The sequence below is a fragment of the Peromyscus maniculatus genome, chromosome 14 (genome assembly GCF_049852395.1).
Source record: "Peromyscus maniculatus bairdii isolate BWxNUB_F1_BW_parent chromosome 14, HU_Pman_BW_mat_3.1, whole genome shotgun sequence".
Lineage (NCBI taxonomy): Eukaryota > Metazoa > Chordata > Mammalia > Rodentia > Cricetidae > Peromyscus > Peromyscus maniculatus.
This window is the reverse complement of record NC_134865.1, coordinates 47,303,703-47,328,695: the sequence shown is the minus strand read 5'-3', so window position 1 is coordinate 47,328,695 and position 24,993 is coordinate 47,303,703. Positions and strand designations below refer to the sequence as shown.

The 24,993-nt window shown below is 39.9% G+C and overlaps 1 protein-coding gene and 1 long non-coding RNA gene across 2 annotated transcripts in view; one reads left to right on the top strand and one right to left on the bottom strand.

Annotated features, from left to right (window-relative positions):
* Kcnh5 (potassium voltage-gated channel subfamily H member 5) overlaps positions 1-24,993 on the top strand; it is a 300,402-nt gene that overhangs the window by 48,589 nt on the left and 226,820 nt on the right. Inside the window, exons 5-6 of the mRNA XM_006973162.4 lie at positions 5,846-5,961; positions 10,423-10,815. Of these exons, the coding sequence (XP_006973224.1) occupies positions 5,846-5,961; positions 10,423-10,815 (509 nt within the window). The remainder of the gene's footprint in view (positions 1-5,845; positions 5,962-10,422; positions 10,816-24,993) is intronic.
* LOC143268449 (uncharacterized) lies at positions 9,849-10,686 on the bottom strand. Its single transcript, XR_013044374.1, has 2 exons — positions 10,548-10,686; positions 9,849-10,312 (listed from the first exon to the last, which is right to left on the bottom strand). It is a non-coding gene; the product is annotated as an uncharacterized LOC143268449 (long non-coding RNA).

The following is a 24,993-nucleotide window of genomic DNA, read 5'->3' as shown; positions in this document are numbered from 1 at the left end:
TCTGCTCGTAGCAAATCCTACGTTCACCAAAATTCCATCCTGAATTATTTTGTTTTTGTTCTTAAACTGTGTGGTAATGCCTGACATCAGCAATGCTTTTGAATTTTGCCATAAGGGATGACAGCTAAAATTACTGACAGGAAGGTTATCAACTCTGATGGACAGTCAATACCTACCAGGCACTCTACGTTCATTATTGCTCATTTTACCAAATTTGAAATTAATGTTATTATCCCCACTTTACTGCTGGAGAGCCTAACACTTAGGCTGACTTCAAGCCTCAAGTTCTCCATACTGCCCATTGCTGACTTATCTTCTGCAGTGGGAATTCACTGGCAGGCACAGCCATCTTAATTCTCTGTTCCTAAGCATAGGCCTCGTGATGATGCTATCTTTCTTGACAGAGTTGTGCTCTCAGAACCAACTAAACTTCCTGATGCTAATTCCACAGGGTGAAGTAGTCTTGTTATCTTTTGTGCCTGGTATTGTGATGCTGAAAGTGTTGTTCAGATAATCTGTCAATAGTTTCTGATACTTTATCTATCATAACATGGAAATTGCAGCCCAGAGGTCTATACTGTGGATTATCTTATATGTTCTTAAGATCATTATCCAAATCTCTGCCCACTGATACTGTACAGACTTTTCAAACAGACTTCCAAACCACTAAGATAATTACAGTGTGAAGCACCCTCTGCCAAGTAGTCATGGCACCTTTTTGCCAGTAATGAGGCAAAAAAAAAAAAAAAAAAGAAAGAAAAATTCTTCCAGAATAAAAATAACATCAAAAAAGTAACCTACTTGCAAAAGCCAATGATTTTCTTTAGAGAGGAGATGATGGAAGAAATAGGAGTAATTATGCCAGGCAGTCTCGTTGGCTGAGAGCAAAATTGTTTACCTAAGCTTTTTCCTTATAGATTGGAATCTTGTGTTGCAGTCCAATAGATTGATTTAACTGCCTCTGTGACTTCCTTTCATTTTTAAGATTAGGCAGTCCATGACAAAGAGGTTAATTGCAACCCAATAGAGCTAAACTAATGTTTTATTAAGAAGGAGTTGGCAGCCCGGGCTTTTAGGAGAACAAATGTTCTCATAATGCCATGAACAACTTACAGTGCAAGCATTCTGCTCGTCATACGCGACTGTCTGTTCATATTACCCCATATCGATCACGTCTAAGTAACATCAGCGAACTGCTGAGGCATCAGTCACACCAGTCTGGTTTCCGTCGAGGTGAGCTGGGGGAATGCAGTTGTGTGGAGACGTGAGAACTGCTGATGAGTCTTTTTTTTTTTTTTTTTCCTCTGACCTAGACAGTGTGGCTGTGTGACTTTTTCAAAGTTTGTCCCTAACACAGTGTGTGTGGGGGGAGGGCATCTTGGGGAAAGATCCAATAAACTCAACTCGTTAACAATGGAGGCAATTCCACAGCACAAAAGGATAGGCATAAGAAAATTCAACTTGGCGCGGTTTATGGTAGTGAAAAGTCTGGAAACTTCGAGACCATGTGTCAGTGAATCATAAGCATTGTCAAGGAGAAACAAGCGCCCCATTCCTAGTGATAATGGGGAGCCGGCAAGAGTGAAGCACCAGGTGGGTTGATGGGAAGATAAGAAGGGGAATTTCAGGTTATTGTGTTTGGTGTGGCTTTTGTTTTTCCAGTGAAGCACGTGGGGAGGCAGTGGAGGTAAGGAGGTGTAGAAGTCTTCAGACAAGTGCTAAAGTTAGAGCATTCCAGCAAGAGAGTCCCCCTGGCCTGTGAACTCTGGGAGCAGTAGTAGTTCCTGCTCTCACCCTAATTTACATGTGAAATGGAACACATCTTGACTTAGCTTTGCTTCTCCACCTTCTGGGGCATGTTAATAGCAAAATGCTAAAAAATGATTCCCTGACCATTGACCTTGGTTTCTCTAGGAAGAAAGAATCCTTTGCGAATCTTTGCTTGTTAATCTCTGTGCTTCCCTATGCCAGAGCTGGCCCATCACCTAGTCCTGCCTTTCTTTCTCACTAGTGGTTCCTCAGGTTCTTTCTGAAGATAAGAACACTCTACCTTCTGTGGTGATATTGTGTCCCCCAGAATATTGTGCACCCTAATAAACTTATCTGGGGTCAGAGAACAGAACAGCTACTAAATAGACATAGAGGCCAGAAAATGGTGGCACACACACCTTTAATCCTAGCATTCCAAAGGCAGAGATCTGTCTGGATCTCTGTGAGTCCAAAGCCACACCGGAAACAGCCAGCCATGGTGACACATACCTTTATCCCAGGAAGTGATAGCAGGAAGCAGAAATGTATATAAGGCATGAGGACCAGGAACTAAAGTCTGGTTAAGCTTTAGGCTTTTAGCAGCAGTTCAGCTGAGATTTATTCCAGAAGAGGACTCAGAGGCTTCCAGTTTGAGGATACAGGATCAGCTGAGAAGTTGTCGAGGTGAAGTCAGCTGTGGTTTGTGTTCTGTCTCTCTGATCTTTCAGCGTTCACCCCAATACCTGGCTCCAGGTTTTTATTAATAAGACCTTTTAAGATTCATGTTACAACCTTCCTCACTCCAGAGTTCCTCCTTAATGTCATGAATATGACACCTACTGAAAGCGGAGCCTAGCTCCCTTGTTACATTTTAATTTTAATTGCATAAAAGGCAGGTGATAAGCTAATCCCTGTATAACTTTTTCACTTCTGCTTCGTTTATTCAACAAAAAATGTCATTAGTGTTCTTTACAAGTTGTGTTGATCAGATTATATGTAGTTGTACAGACACCTTTAAACAAACGTTTTGTGAGTATTTAAATTAGGAACTACTGCTCCCGAATTATGGATGCAGCACCATCCCTGTATGACAATAGCTTTCACTATTGTGTTTCCCCTTCCTCACTTCCCATTCTGAGCACAGTAAGAGACGAGTGGATGCCAGCCTTCTGAAGGTCTGTGCTCTTCCTTGATTCCTTGGCTATATTCCTCCCACATTTCCCTTTGTTCCCAGAAGTTTTTCTAGACAAACATTATATTGAGTACACAGAATGAAAATAGTTTTCTCTTTTAACCCTACTCAGATATACAGAAATCCAACATCACCTTTCTTAGCAATATAAGCCTTCAGTAAGAAAAAAAAAGATGAGCTAAGAAGTTTCTAGAAATAGCCTAGGCAGCTATATGCTCAGCTGATGTAAGATGAGGACTTATCAGATATATTTTAGCATGTTGATGAGGAGTGACTGGGATAGTCATAGTCACCAGAGAGCGCTTTATCATTTACACCCCACCCAGGAAAGCTGACCAAGGCCCACTGGCATAAGACATGAATGGGCTTTTGTCTCAGATAAAATTGGATCAGTCAGTCGTCTTTTGTTAATTTTTTTACAGCCTTTAGTGCTACTCTAAGGGGATGAACTTTAATAACCTGAAGTAAACCATGGCTACACTGTTGTTACTGTCACATGATGTGTGTACTATGGGGTATGGACGAGGGCACGCCCTTCCTATAGGTGGACCAAAGAAGCTTCCAGAAAGCAGTAATCCTTCACTTGTGTCTGAACTGCCATTAGCCAAACAGATGGAAAGGGGAAGAGAACTGCAGACAAGCAGGATGAGTGTAATCTAGAAAAGAACAGGGTATTACAGTGTGTAAAAAGTACTCTGGAAGACTTAATTATATTTTGAATTTATTCTTCAATTAGTTTTCTATTGGTTTAGTAAGGTTGGAAAGCAGTAAGACAGCAGAGGATAGATGTAGTGTAAATCCTTGTAGGTATATGCTAAGTGGCCTCTCTTCTAAGGACACAGTATTATCCTGGAAGTCTCTAGGCTGATGCCAAAGATTGAAGTGGGAAAGTGTGATCTGATTTGTGTTTTAGAATGAATCTCACCTGTGTGAAGGCATGTTCTCAGGGGGTTGTCACCTGATTGCAGTGACACATGCTGTACCGTGTGACAAGTAAGAATGGAAGGAATTCAGTTTGAAAGATTCATAAATTATGAACTAGAAGGCTTCTGTGTGTGTGTGTGTGTGTGTGTGTGTGTGTGTGTGTGTGTGTGTGTGTGTGTGTGTGGTGTGTCTGATGTGTGTCTGTAATAGTGGAAGAAGTACAGCGGGTGTTAAGTTACTGATTTGCATGGTTAGAAATGGCACCAGTTAGTTTATCAAGATCAGGGATATCTGAAGGATTTAGGGTTGTAACATGGAGAGAAGTTAATAATAAGATGAGTTTTAGACCTGTTGAGAGCAGATGTCTGTAGAATATCTTCGAAGAGGGTGGCCAGTGCAGAGAGATGTTCAGGTCCAGCACACAGAAGAAAAGTCAAGGTTGGTGACAGACAATTCAAGTTGATTTTCTTGTATGTTGATGCTCAGATTTCTGGAGAAGTAATTGATGATGTCTCAGTTGCCTCATTGTGGGGCCAGAACACTGTACAGAACCTTGGGTTGCAGGTAATGTCCCCAACCTGATTTTAAATTCCAGACTATGGAAAAGCCCATTAGTAAAGAAGAATAAAGAACTTTCCATCACTGGGTGTCGGCTTACTTCTCACACAATCACTGAACACATAGAGGGAGCTGAATGGGTGGGAGGAGTTCTAAGTCTGAATGATTAGTCTGAAGGGTAACAGTAAAGTCCAACATCACCGTACTCTGTGATTTGGCCGGCACTAGTCTCTTGTAGGCCCAGGGTTCGCGCCTTCAGTCTTTGACCAGCTTTAGGTTCCACTTTGAAGGAGTTGTTTGGAGACTAGCCTGTTGGTAACACCATAGAAATGATCGACTAGGTTTAGGGAAATCTTTAATGGAGCAGAGCTTTGAGCCAGTTAGAGAATGTATAGTTGTGACAGGGCCACAATGTGGCTGGTTTTGCTCTATTTGTTCACATCTCATTGATATTTTCTTTGAAATTAATGATTTTAATAATGGCAACTTGAGACCCCAGAAGAATTTTTTCCCCATTAAATTCACATTCCTTTCTCCCCAAAGCAACTTCTCTTTGAGAAAACATGATTAGGTTTTTAGATGTTTCAAGCATAACTTTTTAGATATCACTGCAGTTGTTAATGAGACAAATAACATTTGTTATGCTACCAGGGAGGTGGAATGTGTGATATGAACCATACCATGTGTGGTTAGCATTGGGCTTTTCCTCTTAGGTGGGTACCTCTGTATACAACACACAGTAGAACTGTCTTCATTAGGGTGGTAGTGGCTGCTCTAACACTAATAATAATTTAGTAATGGGATGTATTATTTCTATTAATAAGGAAAAATTTGATTTGACACAAGAGAAGCATATCTTTTGTTTACACAATAATCCAAAGCAAGTGGCCCTGGCTGGCATTGTTCTACACAGCAATCCAGTGGCTTTGCCTTCTTTGAAGGGCTTGCCATTGGCATCCAGCTAGTAGAAGGAGTAGGAAGTGTGATACCAACTTGCTTCTGAAATAGGGATACAGATGTGGCATCATTGTTTCTGCTTACATTCCATGAGTGAGAACTAGGGACTTGGAACAGACAGATGCATGGGATGCTGAGAAAAGAGTTGCTGGCTAGGCAGCTGCTTCCCCTTAACAAACCCATAGGAATCAAGTAGGACTAGATACTTTTTTAACCCATTATCTGCCTTGACTACAGGGACTATGTCGTAGATGTGAGAAAGGCACAAATGTCACAAATATTAGAAAGTGCATCCTTTCAGTCACACCTCAGATATTTGATGGTGTTTACATAGGACCGAAGCCGATACTCCTCAGTTTTTCTGGGCAGCTTACAGTTGCTGTCATCCTCCAGCTGTCTGAGAGAATGCTGGACTTTCAGTTCACGGTATACGAATAACCAAAACTCTCTGTTCGTCTTTTTAAGGTTGGACAAAATTTGCCCGATTGACACGGGCTTTGACAAATAGCCGAAGCGTTTTACAGCAGCTTACACCAATGAATAAAACAGAGACGGTCCACAAACACTCACGACTAGCTGAAGTAAGTATGAGAATGACTTTGCTTTTCAAGGTAGTGGCATTGATATGTGTTCCTCCCAATTATTCAGTATAAACACAATCGCATAGGTGATAACTTATGTTTTCTTTGTAGAACCGTAGAAATTTGAAACATTGATTTTTATCCTCTTCAACTTTTGCATGGAAATGTAGTTCATGCTGTATTAGGTGATGCTTAGAGACTGTGCGATTTAATTGAACAAATGGGACAGAGAGTCCATTCATTCATTTGTGTGCGTGGGAAATATTAATTGAGGGCTTCCCCTGTAGTTGGATTTCTGTGAAGGATGTAAAGATGAATAAGAAACAGGTTGTTACTAAGGGGTGAAAGACACAGCACAGGAAATGGTTAAAGAATTTAAGATATGGTACCCAAGTGTGAGATGGTCCTTAGTGGAGTGAATTCAGGAGAGGAGTTAGGACCAGTGGGACAGCTCTGCAGGCAAAGGTGCCTGCTGCCAAGTCTGACAGCCTGAGTTCTATTTCTGGAACCCATATGGTAGAAGCAGAGAACCAACTTCTGCAAATTTCCTTTGACCTCCACATATGTACCATGACATACACCCCACCATAAATGTCTTACACACACACACAAACACACACACACACACACACACACACACACACACACACACACACACACACACAGAGAGAGAGAGAGAGAGAGAGAGAGAGAGAGAGAGAGAGAGAGAGAGAGAGAGTCAAGAGACAGAGAGACAGAAATACAGACAGAGAGACAGACTCACACACAGACAGAGAAAAACATACACAGAGAGACAGAGACACACACACACATACAGACAGAGACCAAGTTATCAACATTATATTGAATCTATAAAATATTTTGAGTTAGCTTAGAAAGAGAAAGACACCATTAAACCCAGATGTTCATTGATTTTGAAAAAGATCTTAATTAGTTACAAACACCAATTCTGTTTAGAGAGGGTTGGGAAATAAAGTCTATTCTTTAAATATTCTGGAGTTTTCCTTAGCTCATAACTAACAGTCTGTGGCAGTTTTTTTTCCTTCTTCTAAATAGCTGTTAGTACCATGGAGAAAGCAGAACGTGTTGTGGAATAGCCACACTTAAACTGAAATAGGACATGGATGTAGTATTAAGTAATCCTGTTCACACTGTGTGCAAAGGTGAGTCGCAGCTGCTTCCGGATTTAGAGCAGCCAGGTGGAACTGCCCTTTCTGACAGTGCTCCCGAAGAAGGACTTCAGTTGCCTTCTCTTCTGCTTCAAGTGTCCAGTTCCTTCGCTGTGTCTAGTTCCTGTGCAGAGCCCTGTTCAGGGTCCGAGCTTTTGTCCATGGGCTCAGGCTTTCTAAGCTTGCTTCCTTCTGGTCCCTGTCTCCACTTTGTGCTCTGATTTTCTTTCCCCTACCACCTATAGAGGGGAGGGGCCTGGAGGAGGAGGTGTCGCCCCCGGAATCCAGGATCACTCAGGGGTTCTTTTAAATGTGAACTTTTCATTTTGTCTCAACACTTCACTTTTATTTCAGAGGATTTTTCACTCTTGCTTCTCCTCCTGTGACTTGACCTTTTCCTTTTCTTTGTTTATTTTTGACCTTGGATGATGACTGATGATCAGTCATTGAACTGGAATTCGGAAAACCAAGTCCAGCCGAATTTTGTAACTGCTTTTTGCCAGGTCTGAGGCTTGCTGTTTTAGAGAAGGTAGAAGTAGCCAGCTTGTCAAATGTGGTTCCTATGGCCATATGGAGTGTTCCCTTGGATTTGCAGACCCCGAAGAAACACCGAGTGGGCACAAGAATGTTGTCTTGTGGATTATAGTAAAATACTTAGATAATTTGCTCAAGACTGTTTGCTTTGAAAACTTCACTTTTCCAAGACACACAAATTTATCTCTGTTCTACCTGATCTTCTCAATTTGGAGTGGATCCTAGTTTCAAAGATTGCAGTCCCCCCCCTCCACAAGGCAGTTAATGAATTGTTTATATGCACTGACATCCTATGGATTACATTCAGCTTATGTTGGGTGGGCACGACTGGGTTAAAACCAGTAGCTCTTAGATCTTCAGATGGAAAGAGAGTGGCTATTGGTACAAAATCAAATCCAGAAAATGTAATTTTATTCTCACACCACTCTGAGTGAAATAACAGTGGGGGACAGAGCTGTCACTCACTGTGTCCTAGAGGAGCACAATGCAGAACTCAGGGAGAAGACCTGGCTCCCTATGACAAAGATTGAAATCCCAACAATCGTGCGTCTGTCTTAGTTAGGGTTTTTTATTGCTGTGAAGAGACACCATGACCACAGCAACTCTTACAAAGAAGATATTTAACTGAGCTGATGGCTTACAGTTTCAGAGGTTCAGTCCATTAGCATCATGATGGGGAGCATGGTGGCATGGCGGCAGGTGTGGTGCTGGCTACCTCTTGACCAGAAGGCGACAGAAAGTCTCACACTGACTAAAGCTTGAGGAAAGAGACCTCCAAGTCCACCCCTACAGTGACACACTTCCTCCATCAAGACCACATCTTCTAATAGTGCTGCTCCCTTTGGGGGCCATTTTCTTTCAGACCACCCACAGCATCATTTTCTGTGGTCCTACCTTTTCCCCAGTCCTCTGTTGGCTTCTCTCCCTCTATTTCCTTCCCCTTTCTCCTCCTTGCCTTGCTCCTCCTCAACTAGAATCCCTGGAGCACTTCTTATTTGCTAATCATGTCCACTTAGTTAGGTTGGAAAAAGAAGAAAAAGATACTATTGTGAGCTATACACTGTCATCACCTGGTAAAGATGAAAATAGAGACTTTTCAGAAAACCCACACAAGGCCAATGTCATCATCCTGGGGGTGGGGTGGGGTCTAGGTGAATATGCCACACTTCACAAAATTTCCTCAGAAGATCCTAATGTGAACCAGATTTAAAACACATGGAATTGTTCCTTGAGCTCAAACTATAGAAGGTATAGACATAGTTGGCAAAGAGAAGTGTGCCCCACCCCCCTTCCCTGAATCTCCCATATTGGAGCTGATGGTGGTTGGAAAGTAAGAGAGAAGCCATAATTACGTGTAGTTCTTTAAATCTAACACTCTTCTCCAACATGGGGCTTACATTCCTGCTAGGATAAATTGCTACTAAGTAATTTAAGACCATAGGGGTAAAATATATCAGGAGCACTGAGAATGTAGGTGAATACATGAAATCTCCTTAAAATAGTTCTAATAACCCCAAGTAAAAAAAAATTGTAAGTATAATTTGCAACTACAGAAAATACTAGTAGAATTTTGATATTGAAAATAGCAAGATATTACATACTTAGCTTTCAACTTAGTTTTCAGTTATGTAAGCATGAGGTATGAGAAATTTTAGGATACTATCCCAGGCTTCAAAAGGTGTGTGTGTGTGTGTGTGTGTGTGTGTGTGTGTGTGTGTGTGAGAGAGAGAGAGAGAGAGAGAGAGAGAGAGGCAAGATAAGCCATAGAGCTGTAAGATAGAGCCATAAGATAATGCTTATCTTTGCTTATTCACACATTCAAATGTTTGATGCATTTATGACTTAGACTCTGACCTCCATAGTTCTGTTTTTTTTTTCTAGAAGTACTGAATAACTGATTGCATGAGTAATGAAAGTCCCCTGGAAATGTTATTTAAGAAAGTCCCATTGACACCTCCATTACCCTAGTGAAATCAATGCACAGGGCAGAAGTTTTAGATGGGATCCTTCAACTAGTTCCACATTCCCCAATTTCCACCAGGCAGTCATAGCCCTGTGTTGTGGCTGCCACCCGTGGCTCTTGTTGGGTCACCTGCTTTAGATCTAACAGTAAGTTAAGGGTCACGTAAACCTGTGCTGATAATTTTCCATTTGTCAAAAAGGTACAGAGAGCTAAGCCTGGTATTTAGTGTCTTATTTCGTTTACTAAAGGAAGTTTGCACCTGACAAGAAACACTATGCTTTTTTAAAGTTATAGTGTTAGAGAGAAAAGGGAAAAGCAGCCTGGACCATCCCCAACACTGTCCTCTTACCCATCAGGGCCCTTACTGGGCAAGTATGAAAGAGCAAGACTGCCACCTCTGAGGCCCTGGGGCTCAGGGAGGCCATCAGAAGCAAAAGTATAATTTCTTAGGTGCTAAATATGTGTGTAACGGATGGTGGTCAGTCACCCAAATAACAATGGGACAATCAATGAAAGACACGTGGTTCTTGTCAGACTCGCCCAGTGCATGAACAGGAGCACCCGAGACATGTTTCTGTGGGTCAAGGTTGACCATTGTAGAGCCAAGCAGATGGACTAGTAATCAGATCAACTTGTGGCGTAGTTGGACTGGCATAGGGTCCTTTGAGCAAACTTCAGGACAGTTCTGAAGAGGTATTAAAAAAATAACAGAGTATTATTGTCCCAGCAGATGTGCAGCCATATCTGACTTCAGAGATGTCCCAACCATTTATATACACTTTATTTTCTTTTTAGGTTCTTCAGCTAGGATCAGACATCCTTCCTCAGTATAAGCAAGAAGCGCCAAAGACGCCACCACACATCATTTTACACTACTGTGCTTTTAAAACTACCTGGGATTGGGTGATTTTAATTCTTACCTTCTACACCGCCATCATGGTTCCTTATAATGTTTCCTTCAAAACAAAGCAGAACAATATAGCCTGGCTGGTGCTGGACAGTGTGGTGGACGTTATTTTTCTGGTGGACATCGTTTTAAATTTTCACACGACTTTTGTGGGGCCTGGTGGAGAGGTCATTTCTGACCCAAAGCTCATAAGGATGAACTATTTGAAAACTTGGTTTGTGATTGATCTGCTGTCTTGTTTACCTTATGACATCATCAATGCCTTTGAGAATGTGGACGAGGTAAGTTTTTTTGCTTATGGTTTTGGAGCTTTGGGGATCAAATGTGTTGAAAACAAGAGAGTAAATGATTCCACAGATGATAAAATGTTCTTTTCAGTGCTCCTGTCTGACTTACCACCCTGATATTACTATGCATGTGCCAAAAATTCTAGCTGACTTTCTTAAATGAACTTTTACCTGTGTTTTCCCCATGATTTCTGGCTGAAAAAGTGAACTACTAGAAAAATGGCTATGGTTGGCATTTGTGATTGGAGGAAGACAGAAGGAAGAGAAAGCTAGAGGAGGAGCAAGAAGAGCAGAAGGAGGAAGAGGAGGAGGGGAAGAGGAGCAAGTGGAGGAGGAAGAGGAAGAGGAGGATCATAGGAGGAGGAAGATAAAAATGGAAGCATTTGAAGTCAAATATAGTTTACAACCAGATGATGAGTTTAGGAAACAAAGATGCATTTTCTTTGAAAGAGAGCAATTTTGGAAACTTCATGCCCTTACAAACCTTGTGACTTCTTCCCTCGAGGCACATATGATGGCAGTGTTAAGAGTTAACATAAAAACCAAAGTATCTTCATGAAGAAGTAGTTTTGATTTCTGTTTTTGCTTTAAATTCCTTATGAATGCAGTTGTAGGTAGAAAGTGTAATTGATGACTTCTGATGATTGACCTCACTCAGGGTTATGCTCTATGGTGTTTATGAGAATAGGAATATTTAAACCATGTCCAATCTTCAAACATCCCTTCACTCACAGCTTCTTCTCTCTGATTTAAGGGTGGATGACTTATAAATTACTATAGCAAGCTGGTAGAATGAAGCCAATAATAAAACATAAATCAGGCAGCCTAAAATATCTGTTATTAAAATATTTTAAAAATGATAATGTTACTGTGTTGCTTTCCCTAAAGATTCTACAGTGTCTTGCTAGACCACTCCATTGGAAAGTTCTCCACTGTACAGTCTTCACTGTGGTTGTTGTGCCATGTATGCTGGGAGCAGACTGAATCCTTTCTTTGATGACTTTAATACATTTTCTCTTTCAGCCAACTACATTGGTATTTAAACTTATCTTCCCAAAATTAAATGTTGACTTTTTATTTTGATACTGTACACATAACTATTATTTTATGGAAAAATTGATGAACAATATCAATTCTCTAATTTTAGATTCTGCATACATCAAGCTGTGAAAAGTACATTTATTTCTTTCAAAATTATCTTCTGGAGAGAATTAGAAGGTGTTAACTTTGAAAATGCAAAGAATAGGATAAAAGACAATAAGCATTATTCCATTTTCCACATGGGTTGTTACATGAGCATATGATGATTTAAGTTACTTAGAACATAGGCATAAACATTCTAATAAAACCATCAGTCATGTGTGGATTTGAATGAAGTTGATCTCAGAAGTAGAGAGTGGAATGATGGGGGTGTTTGGGAAGATGTTAAACTAAGACTACAAGATTTCAGTCAGTCAGAAGGGTTGAGTTTAAGAGGTCTGCTGTGCTACACGATGACTCAGTTAAAAATATACTAAATTCTTAAAAAGTGCTGAAAGACTGGGTTAATACAAAAGAGTGGGGATCTACTAGTCAAATTTGTTTTACTCTAACAAGATACCTAGACAGGTTAGTTATAAGGGCGAGAGTTTGTTCTATTCATAGCTTTGGAAGTTCAAGAACAAGATGCAGAAGCCCCATTTCTTTGTGTCTCAGGTAAGAATTGGTGGAAGCACGTAGTGGCACATGCAGCCATGCCTTACCCCAGAAATATATAGAGATATAGGCAGGCCTTATATTCCATTTTAAATCACACTCCCAGTGGCTTGAGTGCTTTCCTTTAGTCCCTATCTCCTAAAGGCCCACAGTACCACCCTGGTGAAGAAGCCCCTAAATACAGGTCTTTGGGGGATGGTCAACATCCAAACCATAGCAGGGAGTAAGTGTTCTCAACACAAAATGGATGCTGGATGGAGGCAAGACACGTATTAATTAGCTGCATTTAGTCATTCCATGATGTCTATATAAGTCAGAGCAATATGTACACACTAAGTGTGTATGTTTTTGCCAGTTGATAAAGAAAAGTGTGACTCAATCCGCAGAAAAGAGCATAAATAAAGCCATTCCACAATAGTGAAATGTATCTATGATTACAAGCTTGATTGTGTCCAAATATGCCAACATTGAACTATTTTAAAGGACACTTAATCTCATTTATCCTAAGGACAGTGTAATGTAGCCTACTCTGAGATCCCATTTTCAGTCATAATCCTGAAAGGTCAGAGCTGTATTACAAACACCAGTTTGGTGAGTATGGTGGCCGAGGAGGTCTGCTGTTCATATTTCCCTTAGCTGTACAGTGTGCGCAGCAATGTCCTGGGCCGCAGCAATGTCCTGGGCCAAGCTCTGGCTTGGAAAGCCAGTTGTTCCCACTTATTTCGAGCTCAGAATTCAGAGGTGTTGCCTTGGTCCCTTGAAGCTGGCCACAGTGGGAATACTTACACTGTGGAAAGCAAGAAGAGCAGGAGCTCAGGCCCCTCCCCCTTTCACTCTTTGTGCGGCCAGTAGCTAGAAGCAGACAACGCACCACTCAACACAGTTGTCCGAAGGTGGCTGTTTTTTGGGTCTGTTGGAGTGTCCCCCAAAGCTGCTCCCAGCTGGTGACTAAGTATAGAGGGAGGCCTTTCATGAAAAGCGACCGTGGGACAACTTTTGTTTTGTTGATTATTTACCTTTGAGATTGTATGTTAACCACCATTTCTCCTTTTCCTTTCCCCCCTGCAAACCCTTCCATACACACACCCTCGCTCTCCTTCAAGTTCACGGCCTCCCTCTTTCTGCGCTGCATTCTGAATGCTCCTTTGCCAAATTGTCTGTTCACTCTTTTATTGGTGCTGGATCTGCGTTGTTTTGAAGTTTCACACCTACTTCCTATCCTCTGTCTTTTCTAGCCCCCAGACATTTATCTTAGTCAAATTCTTGCACAGATTACTCTGGCTTGGCACCTGCTCCTTCCAGGACCTGGAAAGACAAAGCAGTGTGGAAGGAGTCACTGTCACACATTGCTCCAGGGAGTGTAAACAGGTATAGCCTCTGTGAAGCACAGTCAACAATACCTATGGGAAAAAGAACAAGTCTAGAGGGAATGACTTAAATTGTTTAGGAGATCTGTTTATTTGTTATACTGTGTTTCCATGACATTGAGGAATACAACTATCTATCTTCCCTCTGGGGTCTCAGCTTTAGGCTTCATCTTTGGCTTCTCATCCCGGAATCTGAGCTTTCAGACTCCTTTCTTACCTGCTTCATTGCCATCAACTTATTCTCATATAGATAGGTCATCCTTTTGGTTCAATGAACATTGAGTGATTATAATCAATAGACTCTTCGTAGCTGAAGCATCCGGCAACATCCTGTGGTTACTTTTCCTTCTCAGTCTTTTCTGTTCTTCCCAAGGGTTGCTCATTTCTATGTACTTATCAGAAGTTCAAGTGTCAGGTTATCCATCCACTCCTGTTTAAATGTCCCTGTACTGTACCAATGCAAGAACTATCCATTCACCATCATGGATTTAAACAAATGTCTCTTCATTTTCCTGCCCGATCAAGAGTTTTGGATAGCTGCAGTATTATTGGCTTAAAGTAATTTTCCTTCAGGCATTTGGAAGATATGATATCACTGCATTCTACCTTTCCATGATTCCATTTAAGAAACTTGAAACCATTGTAGTTTCTGATCCTTTATATGTGACCTGTTTTACCTTTGTAAAGGTTCAACGTATCTACTGTATCCCAAGATTTAGAAACTGTCTGTTGAATGTGCGTTAGCATGGGGCCTTTTCATACATTTTCACAGCTATTGACAAAGTGGTCTTCTTCAATTTCAAAAAGTGTGTTTCATAATTTATTTTTATGATGTATCTCCCTCTTTTCTGTTTTCCTCCATTTTCTCCCTTCTGAAACACTTTTTGTTTAAATATGTTGAACAAGCCCTATAATTTCCCTGTTTATTCTCAGCTGCTTTCCAAATCATCATCTCATTGCTGCATTCTGGGAGATTTCTTTATCAGTATTTTCTAACTCTCGTTGACCATAATAATGCTTTTTTGCCTGACACTAATGCAGCTAAATTTGCTTTTGCATCATTTGTGTGCACTTGGCATGTATATTGCTATATTTAATGTTCTGTAATTGTAGATTATTACATTCAATGTATATTTTATGAAGATTAGATAGATTCTGAGTGTGTTCACACTGTGCAGTTTAATTTATTCATATTTACTGTGATTAAATGCACCCTGACTTATTTAGAGCAGTATATTTTCCATTTTACACGCTTTTCTTTTTTGTGCTGCTTCCTTTGTAGTTTACTCTCTTCTGTGTGGACTGAGGTTTCTCTCAATTCATTGGACCCTTTCTAATGGATTGAATACCTCCCTCATAATCTATGACTCTTACATTTTTACATCAGCATTTGACTTAAGTCCCAAAGCTTGTGAGAATCTTTACCTCTCTCCCAAATAACACAAGAACTTCTGTTCATCTTCTGTAATGTTTGAAAGACTTACTCATCTTATTATTTTATATGCATGAGTGTTTTGCCTGCATGTACACATGTACACTACAATGTTTGCACCTGGTACCTGTGAGGTAAGAACAGGACATCAGATGCTGTGGGATTGGAGTTGCAGATGGTTGTGAGCCACTGTATAGTTGCTGGGAATTGAACCTGGGTCCTCTGCAAGAGCAACATATGCCTTTACCTGCTGAACCATCTTTCCAGCCCCTGTTCTCTTTCGTTAGAATTAGTATACTATATTTTGGTTCCACATTGTTGTTTGTTTTCTCCTCTAATTGTGTTATTCTTTCACCTTGTTGTCAGTACAGTCCCCATGTCCGTCTCCTTCATTCTTGTACTGTATTTAACGCATCCCTAGCCTCCCCCTGATTCAGCTGTTGAAGATGTGGCTCTCTGTTAACCATTCATTACATAGCACCCAGCTTTCTCTTTCAGGAAGCTTTCTCTTTCTTTGCATCCATCTCAAAACTTCCATTTAGCACCTTCATATTTCATCTTCACTGTGTACATGCTGTACATTAAAGTGGTTTAAAATTATTTTAATTCTATTATTAGTCTTTGGATGATCTGGAGTCTTCTGCCTAGTCTAGGACATGCTTTCTTCTCAGCCTTGCCTTTCTTTCTCACAAGGTGGTTACAAGGAATAAGTTTGGAAAGACACTAATGAGTTTCACTTGAAAGATTCTGCAAGTCTGAGAGGCAGCTGTTATTTCATTTGTTGGGTTTCCTCTGTATGATTTCAGTGTAAATCCCGGGGTGGTGAAGAATATGTCCCCATTTTATTTCTTCACTGCATGGGTGTACACTGATGACATGAACAGGGTGGTGTTGCTGAGGTCTCGGTGAATTCTACAATGACTTAAAGATGGAGCTTAAGCAGGAGGAACCACACCAGCAAGTAGGGACTGGGGAATAAGAGAGAGTACAAGTCTGAAAATTCCAGTTTAATCCTTTATTTCCGTACGTGTGCAGAATGACTTTAGAGAGCTTAGTGACACTTTATTTTCAAGACTCTTGATACGCTCTCTGAAGACAAATTAGATTTATTAGAAATTTGTGAACTGGATACGTGATTTTTAAAGAAAACTACGAGGCAGAAAAGATAGAACCCATTACAGAAAGCTTCTGGTCTGAAAATAAGAAATATAAATTTTCTAAAAATTGTAAATGGAGGATAAAAGATATTCTCTCATGAATCCTAAGAATAGAATCAAGCTCATTTGTAGTGAGCATTTGAACCAGCACTAGGGGTCTAGAGTACTTGATTTGGGGATGTCAGGAGAGCTGGTGTAAATAAAGTACATAAAGATTGGGTCTGTAGACAACACTGTGGTCATTAGCAAGGGGGTTACAGGGATGGGATGATGGGATGTAATATGACTACATGGTAAGCCTGAAAAATGGGTCAGAACAAGGCAAGAGGAAAAAGACCATTCATGCACTGATGCTGAAGGGAAATTGGAGGAATCGGTAATGGCTAAGTGGAAGTCGATAAAATTTTTAACTTTTAGAACACTCCTTTTGAAAACAGTGTCTGCATTATTATTTGTTCATAATTATGCTTGTCAAACTGCCACATGAAGATTTCATGTTACCTCATACATTTAAAAGTGTAATTCTACCTTTAGTCATCATAATCAGAATTTAGAAACCAGAAAAGGGCAATCATGCTTGTAGTTGCTAATGAGTTTCGTCAGACTCTCTGTCCCCTTTGCTGCTTCGGATCGTCTGCTGGGAATAGTAATGGTGGACGCCATTATTTATACAACTGACTTGCGATTATTTTTAAAATTAAAACACATCATTGAATGTAATGTTTGAGAGGACCGGGAAGGGATTGCATTCAGTTTCTTCTGTATTAGTTCTTCTGCCATTAACTCCGAATAGTCGCTGTGCACTGTACTGTGCTGTATGAAGCTGTTTTTAAACAAACAAATACTATGTGCCGAACAGTTCCCCCTCTGCCTCTTTCCTCCCCCATGAGTCATCTTTATTTTCCTAGTTAGTTTGTTTCTACTTTCATGTCTTATGAACATACAGGATTTTATGTATGTGTATACAACATAGGAGCCATAAATAAGAGAAAACACACAATATTTGTCTTTATGAGCTGGCTCAATTAACTTAATATGGCTATTCCCAATACCTCCCTTTTTTTCTAAAAGACATAACCTTGTTCTGTATAGCTCGAACAAATTTCATATGTTCATGAACCACATTTTCTGTACCAGTTCCTCTGTTGTTGTACACATGAACTGATTCTGTAACTTGGCTGCTATGAATAGAGAGGATGAAATGAACACTTATGTACAAGTTTCTCTTTAGTATGTTGAAGTGGAGTCCTTTGGGTATAGTTTGGTCATACAGGAGATCTATTTTTAGTATTTTGAAAAAACTTCATATTTATTTTCAGAGCGGCTAGACTAGTTTACATTTCACCAGCACTGTGAAAGGGTTTCCTTTTGTCCACATCCTATTTGTTTTTTTTCTTGATGACTACCATTCTGAGTAAGAAGACATAGATCTCAGTGTTGTTTTAATTATTTCTCTAATGAGGCTGAATACTTTTCAAGTGTTTATTGGTCATTCATATTACATCTTTTGAGACCTGTCTATTTCATTAGCTGATTTATTGATTGTGTGATTTGAGTTTTTCTTATTTAGCTTTGTAAGTATATATATATATCTTCAGTACTAGTCCCTTGTTATATGTATAGCTAGCCAAGATTGCTCCATTCAGTACTAGGTGTATTTAGGTCATTAATTTTTTGATTTTATGAGTAGAAGCATTTAAATTTTGAGATTCCATTTGTCAGTTGTTGGTATTGTTTATGGAGTGACTGGAGCTTTGTTAAGAAAGTCCTTGCCTATACCTGAATCTTGAAGTGTTTTGCCTAATTTTTTAAAACAGTTTTCAAGTTTCAACTCATACATTAAGGTCTTTGCTCTATCTGGAGTTTAGTGAGAGATAGGGAGGGATCTAACTTCATTCTTCTATATGAAGAGATGCAGTTTTCCCAACATCACTTGTTAAAGAGGCTCTTTTCCCCATATATTTTTGGCATATTTGTCAAAAATCTTATGGTTCCCTCTCCTGAAATGAAAAAAACAAAACAAAACAAAACAAAAAAACCAAAACAAAGACCAGGGAGTTTGCTGTGAAATTGTGTCTCCCAGTTAACCTCAGAAAGAAGTTCCACACTAATGCCTCACCAATATGAACCCCTAAATGTGAGCCAAACAAGGGTGATCCCAGTGAACATGCCAAGCTGGATGGGAAATGTTCATGAGACCTCAATGTACACCAAGAACAATAGGCAACAGAGGAAAGCTGGGAGAGGAGAGGTGGTCTTCCCCAGGGAAGAGCACACTAATTGATTGTCTAATGCCAAATGGTCAACCTGAAAATGTACATACAAGGAACACTATAAGGACTCAATAGGTTATACATTATATATATGTATAAATAATACATATATATTCCCACACACATATTTACATATACATATATGCATTTAATAACAATTAGCAAATAAAGAGGTCATAAATTTGAAGAAGAGTGGTGAGGAATATATGAGAGAGTTTGGCGGGAGGAAAGGGAAGGGGAAAATGTTATAATTGTATTATAATCTCAAAAATTCATGTGGTTATAGCTATGAGGGTTTATATCTGTGTCCTTTGCTGAGTTCCATTGATCTACATCTCCAATTTTATCTAAAAATCTATTCTGATTATTGTTATTTTTTTACTATGGTTCTGTAGTTTCATTCAAAATCAGAATGACAGTACTTCCAGCATTGTTCTTTTCCCTTAGGATTGCTCTGGATATTAGGATCTTTTGTGCTTACCTGCGAATTTTAAGTTTTTTTTTCTGTCTGTTTCTTTAAAAATTGGTATTGGAACTTTGATGGGGATATTATAGATTGGTAGATTGATTTAACTTTATTAAATCAGTGGCCTAGCTTGGTCTGTTTCCAACAGGTTGGTAAGTTATAAGTTTTCGTTCCAGATGTTGTAAACACGGGGTAAAGGGATTAGTGTGCATGTGCTTGTGCGTGCGCGTTCGGGTGCGTGCGTGCGTGCGTGCGTGCATGCGTGCGTGCGTGTGTGTGTGTGTGTGTGTGTGTGTGTGTGTAGGTGGTGGTGAAGATCTTATTGTAGTGTCTCACATGGCAGAAGGTTGGAGACACTGACTTACATCTGTGACATTAGTTATTCATGAGATGGAGCACTCAGGAACTAAAAGCCTCCCATTAGGTATCCTTTCTCAATGCTGATGCATTGAGGAATATGTTTTAACATGTAGGGGACAAATCACTGAGCATTGCTCAGTCCTTTCTGCTATTTCCCAGTGGATGACACCATATTGACATTCACTCTTAAGACGTTTCATAGCTAAGCTTTTAAGGATGTTTATAAAATAGACTTTTTCAAAGAACAGTTTGGAGTCATAGTAGAATTGAGGCAGAAGTACAGAGGTTTCCTGTACATCTGTCCCCTTATACATACAGATTCATCCACTGTCGGAGACCCACACTAGCACGTGTATTTATTACAGTTGGTCAACTTGGATGGCACACCACATTGCCACTCAAAGCTTCCATTTACCTGAGGGTTCAGCCTTTGTTTAGTGTGTGCTGCTGGTTTTGATGGTGTGCAGGGACACAAATACACTGTTTCAGTATAGGCATTTGGTTTCACTGTCCTGAAAGCCATCCTTGCTCTGCATCTTCGTTCATTCTTACCTATAAACTCCTCACAATCATCAGTCCTTTAGGGGTCTCCATAGTGTTGCCATTAAACACTATGGCATATAATTGTGCCATATAATTGGGACCAATGGTTGGCAGGCTTTCTGTGTTATCTCCTTTCTCATAGTAACAGGCATTCAAAGTTTCTCTGTGGGATTTCAAGTGTCGATAGATAGCTCATTCTTAGTGCTCAGTAATGTATCGTTGTCTAGATGCATGCAAATTTATTCACCTACTGAATGATATCTTGAATGCTTCCCAGGTTTTCCAGTAATGAGACAGTCTGCTGCAAATGTTTGTGTGCAGATTTATATGCAGATATAAACTTCCAGCACATTTAAGTCAGTCAGTGCAGAGGAGCAAGATTGCTGCATCATATGGTGCATGCTTAGTTTTGTGAGAAACTACCAAACTTTCTGTCAAAATGACTGTACATTCCCATTGGCAGTGGATGAGATGGGAGTCTGTTGTCCCATGTCTTTGTCAACATTTGTTAGATTTAGTATTTTGGATTTTGGGCTCTTTGATTTGATCTATGATGGGAGATATTTTACTTTATAGTTACCTAATAATATAATGATGTTGAATATCTTTTCAAATGCTTAAGTGTGATCTGAATATTTTCTTCAATAAGTTATCAAAAATATGCTTTATTCGTTTATTAATTAGTTTTTAAAAGAACTTTTGAGACAGTTTTAAGATAGCTTAGGTTGGCCTTGAGCTCACTATGTAGAGGAGGCTGGTTTTGAACTCCTGATCCTCTTGTGTCCAACTCTTAAGTACTGAGATTATAAGTGTGTATTGCCATGTCCAGCTAGGGTTTTTTTTTGTGAGTTTTAGGAGCTCCTTGCTTTCTTTTGGGTAACAGTTCTTTACCAGGTCTGTCTATTGAATGTGTTTTCTCCTAGTCTGCAATATGTCCTCTTTATCTCTTGATAACATCTTTCACAAAGCAGAATTTTACATGTTTTTAAAGGTTAAATTGTCATTTTGTTTTCATGCATGTTATCTTTGTTGTTATGCCCAAAAATTGTCATTGGCTAGAAAGATGGCTTTTTTTAGCAAAATATGTTTTTTCCCCAAACATAAGGACTGAGTTTGAGCTCAATAACCTACATGAAAAAAGCCAGGCATGTTGGTATGTGCTTGGAACCCCAGTACTTGGGAGGCAGAGAGAGAGAGAATCAGATATTTGGGGATCATTACACAGCCAGTCTAGTCTACTTGGCATATTAGGGGCCTATGAGAGACTCTGTTGACAAACACACACACACACACACACACACACACACACACACACACACACACACACACACACACACACACTGAAGGTGGACAGCACCCAAAGAATAATATCCAAGGCTGTCCTCTGATTTCTATATATAGAATACATAGGTGTATACCCACCTCCACACATATACATATCCCCACCTAAAGAGTTATTACTATAACTAAAGCGACCTCAATGTTCTTCTTTCACTGTGATTTGAAGATGGACTGTCTCCCCTTTAACTCAGTATGAAATTTAATCCTCATTATGAAATTGTAAGAGGTGGAGCCAGATAAGATATTTTAGAGGTTATTAGGGCTCTGCTTTGTGAGTTGACTGATGTATTTATGGGACCAATAGATCACTGGATTTTCTGAAAAGTAAGCCTGTAATCAGCAACTGTTTAAGTAGGTCTCTTATATGCTTCCTGGCTCTTGCCTGGTGATGCCTTGAACTGCCTTAGAATTTTTAGCAAGATAGATTTCATAAACTATGTCCCTTAAACCTTGGACCAGAGGCACAAACTCAAATAAACTTTGTTTATAAAATGCTCAGTGAATTGTGTTAGCAACAGAAAATGGACTGAGACATCTTTGTTACTCCCCCCCCCCCCCCCCCGCCGACAAGCTTTATACTTTCTGTTTTTAATTCAAGTATGTGATCCATTTTGAGTTAATTTTTGTGAAGGGCATTGACAATGGCCACGTACTATCTTTCTTTCCCCTTATTTTTTCCTTTAATTCTTCTCTCATACATTACATCCTAATTGTAGTCTCCTCTCCCCTGACTCTTCCTAGTCCTTCCCCCTATCTCAGATCTACTCCTCCTCACTTTCCCTTAAAATAAAAAAAAAAAGCCTGCCTCCTAGGGATAACAACAGAATACCACATAACAGGTTACAATAAGACTAGGCATAAACCCTCATAGTAAGGCTGGATGAAGCAACCTAGTAGGGAGAAAAGGGTCCCAAGAGAAGGCAAAAGAGTCAGAGACACCCCCCCCGCCAATTCCTACTTTTAGGAGTCCCACAAGAATACTCAGCTACACAACCATAATGTATATGCAGAGGCCCTAGCTCAGATCCACACAGGGTCCTTGATTGCCCCTTGCCTCTGTGATCCCCTCTGAGCCCTGCTTAGTTGATTCTGTGGGCTGTGTTCTCTTGGTGTCTTCCACCCCATTGTCTCCTGGAAACCACTCCCCCAACCCTGTCTTCTGCAGGGTTTCCCTGCCTCCTCCTAGTGTTTGGCTGTGGTTCTCTGCCTCTGCTCCCTTCAGTTGCTGGGTGACGCCTCTCTGATGAGTATTGGGTTAGTTAGGCATGGATCTATGAATATGGCAGAATATCATTAGTAATAATTTCATTGAATTTTTTCCTCAGTCATGTTTGGTTCTATCCTGGGTCTTTGGGCTGTCCAGCTTCTGGTTCTTGGCCATCCAGGCAGTGTCAGGCATGGGCTCTCTCCTGTAGCATGAACATCAAGTTATAGCAGTCATTGGTTGGCTACTCCCAGAAGCTCAATGCTGCCATTACCCCAGCACATCTTGCAGGCAGGACAGATTGTAGGTTGAATGTTTTGTGGCTGGGTTGTTGTCCCAGACCTGCTGCTGGAAGCTTTGCTTGGTTACAGAAGATGGCCAATTCAAGTTCTATATTCCCCATTTACTAGGCATCTTAGGATCACTCTTGAAGATTCCGGGGAGTTTCCACTATAGTATGTTTCCATATTGCCCCAAATGTCCCCCAGTTTCAATCATCTTACCCCCTACTGCCTTATCACTCCTGTTCCCATCCCACCTGCCTCCAGTCCACTCTTAAAACCTATTCTATTTCTCAGAAGATCCATGTGTCTCCCCCCTGAGCCCTCCTTGTTATTTAGCCTTTCTGGATCTGTAGATTACAGCATGAGTATCCCTTAACTAATAGCTAATTTCTACTTAAAGATGAGTATATATCATGTTTTTCTTTCTGGGTCTGGGTTACCTCACTCAGGATAATTCTTTTATAGTTTTATCCATTTGCCTTCAAATTTCATGATGTCATTGTTTTTAATAGCTGAGTAATACATCATTGTATATATATACCACATTTTCTTTATACATTCTTCAGTTGAGGGACATCTAGGTTGTTTCTAGTTTCTGGCTATTATGAATAAAGCCACTATGAACATAGTTGAGCAAGAGTCCTTTGGGTATATGCCTAAGAGTGGTATAACTCGGTCTTGAGGTAGATCGATTCTCAATTTTCTATAGAACTACATATTGATTTCCATATGGCTGTACAACTTTGCACTCCTACTGGCAAAGAAGGAGTGTTCCCCTTGCTCCACATCCTCGACAGCATGAGCTGTCACTTGTGTTTTTGATCTTAGCCATTCTGACAGGTGTAAGATGAAACAGAACACCCATAGCACAGGCCCTAAGATCAACAATCAATAAATAGGACCTCAAGAAACTGAAAAGCTTCCGAAAGGCTAAGGACACTGTCAATAAGACAAAACAACAGCCTACAGAATAGGAAAATATTTTCATCAACTCCACATCTGACAGAGGGCCAGCATCCAAAATATATAAGGAACTCAAGAAACTAGACATCAACAAACCAAATAATCCAATTTAAAAATGGGCTACAGATCTAAACAGAATTCACAACAAAGGAATCTCAAATGGCTGAGAAATACTTAAAGAAATGTTCAACATCCTTAGCCATCAGGGAAATTCAACGTAAAACTACTTTGAGATATCTCTTGTTCTTTGCATGTGGATACATGTTGTTCTATTACCATTTGTTGAAAATTAAAAAAAAAACCCATCATGTTACAGTGTTCTACTTTGTCCCTTTGTCAAAAATCAGTTGAGTAATTGTGAGTTTTCTGGGCTATGTGTTCTGCTGTATACATCTGTTTGTGTATTCTTTTACCAATCCCACACTCTCTTGATTGCTGGAGCTTTATAGCAAACCTTATAACCAGGTAGCACCTTTTCTTCAATAATATGTTGAATATTTCATTTTATCTCTCCATATATATTTCAGAATTATTTTGTTGGTATCCGCTAAAAATTTATGGTTATATTGATTGGAATATTCTCTTATTAATAGTTCAAATTAGGAAGAATTAGTATGTAGGTAATAGTGAGTGTTACTATTCATAAACATGGGGTATAGCTTAATTTTTGGTATCCTTTTTTGTGTATGTGGCATATGTATCTATGCATGTTCACAAGAGTGTGGGCATACATGTATGTGCAGGTATACATGCAATCGTGTGTGATTGTGTGTGAGCATGTTTGTGGCAGTCAGAGGTTTTCATTGGATGTCTTTAACTATTTCCTTCCACCTTATATTTTGAGGAAGAGTTTCTTGGTTGAATTCAGATCTCCTTGATTTGACTAGTCTAGCTAGCCATCTTGTTCCAAACAGAGATTCTCTTCTGAGTACTGGGGTTATAAGTCAGCTCCCATACTTGCCTACTGTTTATGTGAGAGCTGGGGACCTGAATGCTAGCCCTCATGCTTTGATGCCAAGCACTTTAACTACTGGGACATCTCTCTAGCCCCCATTTTTGGCACAGTTTCTACAAATTTTGTATATTT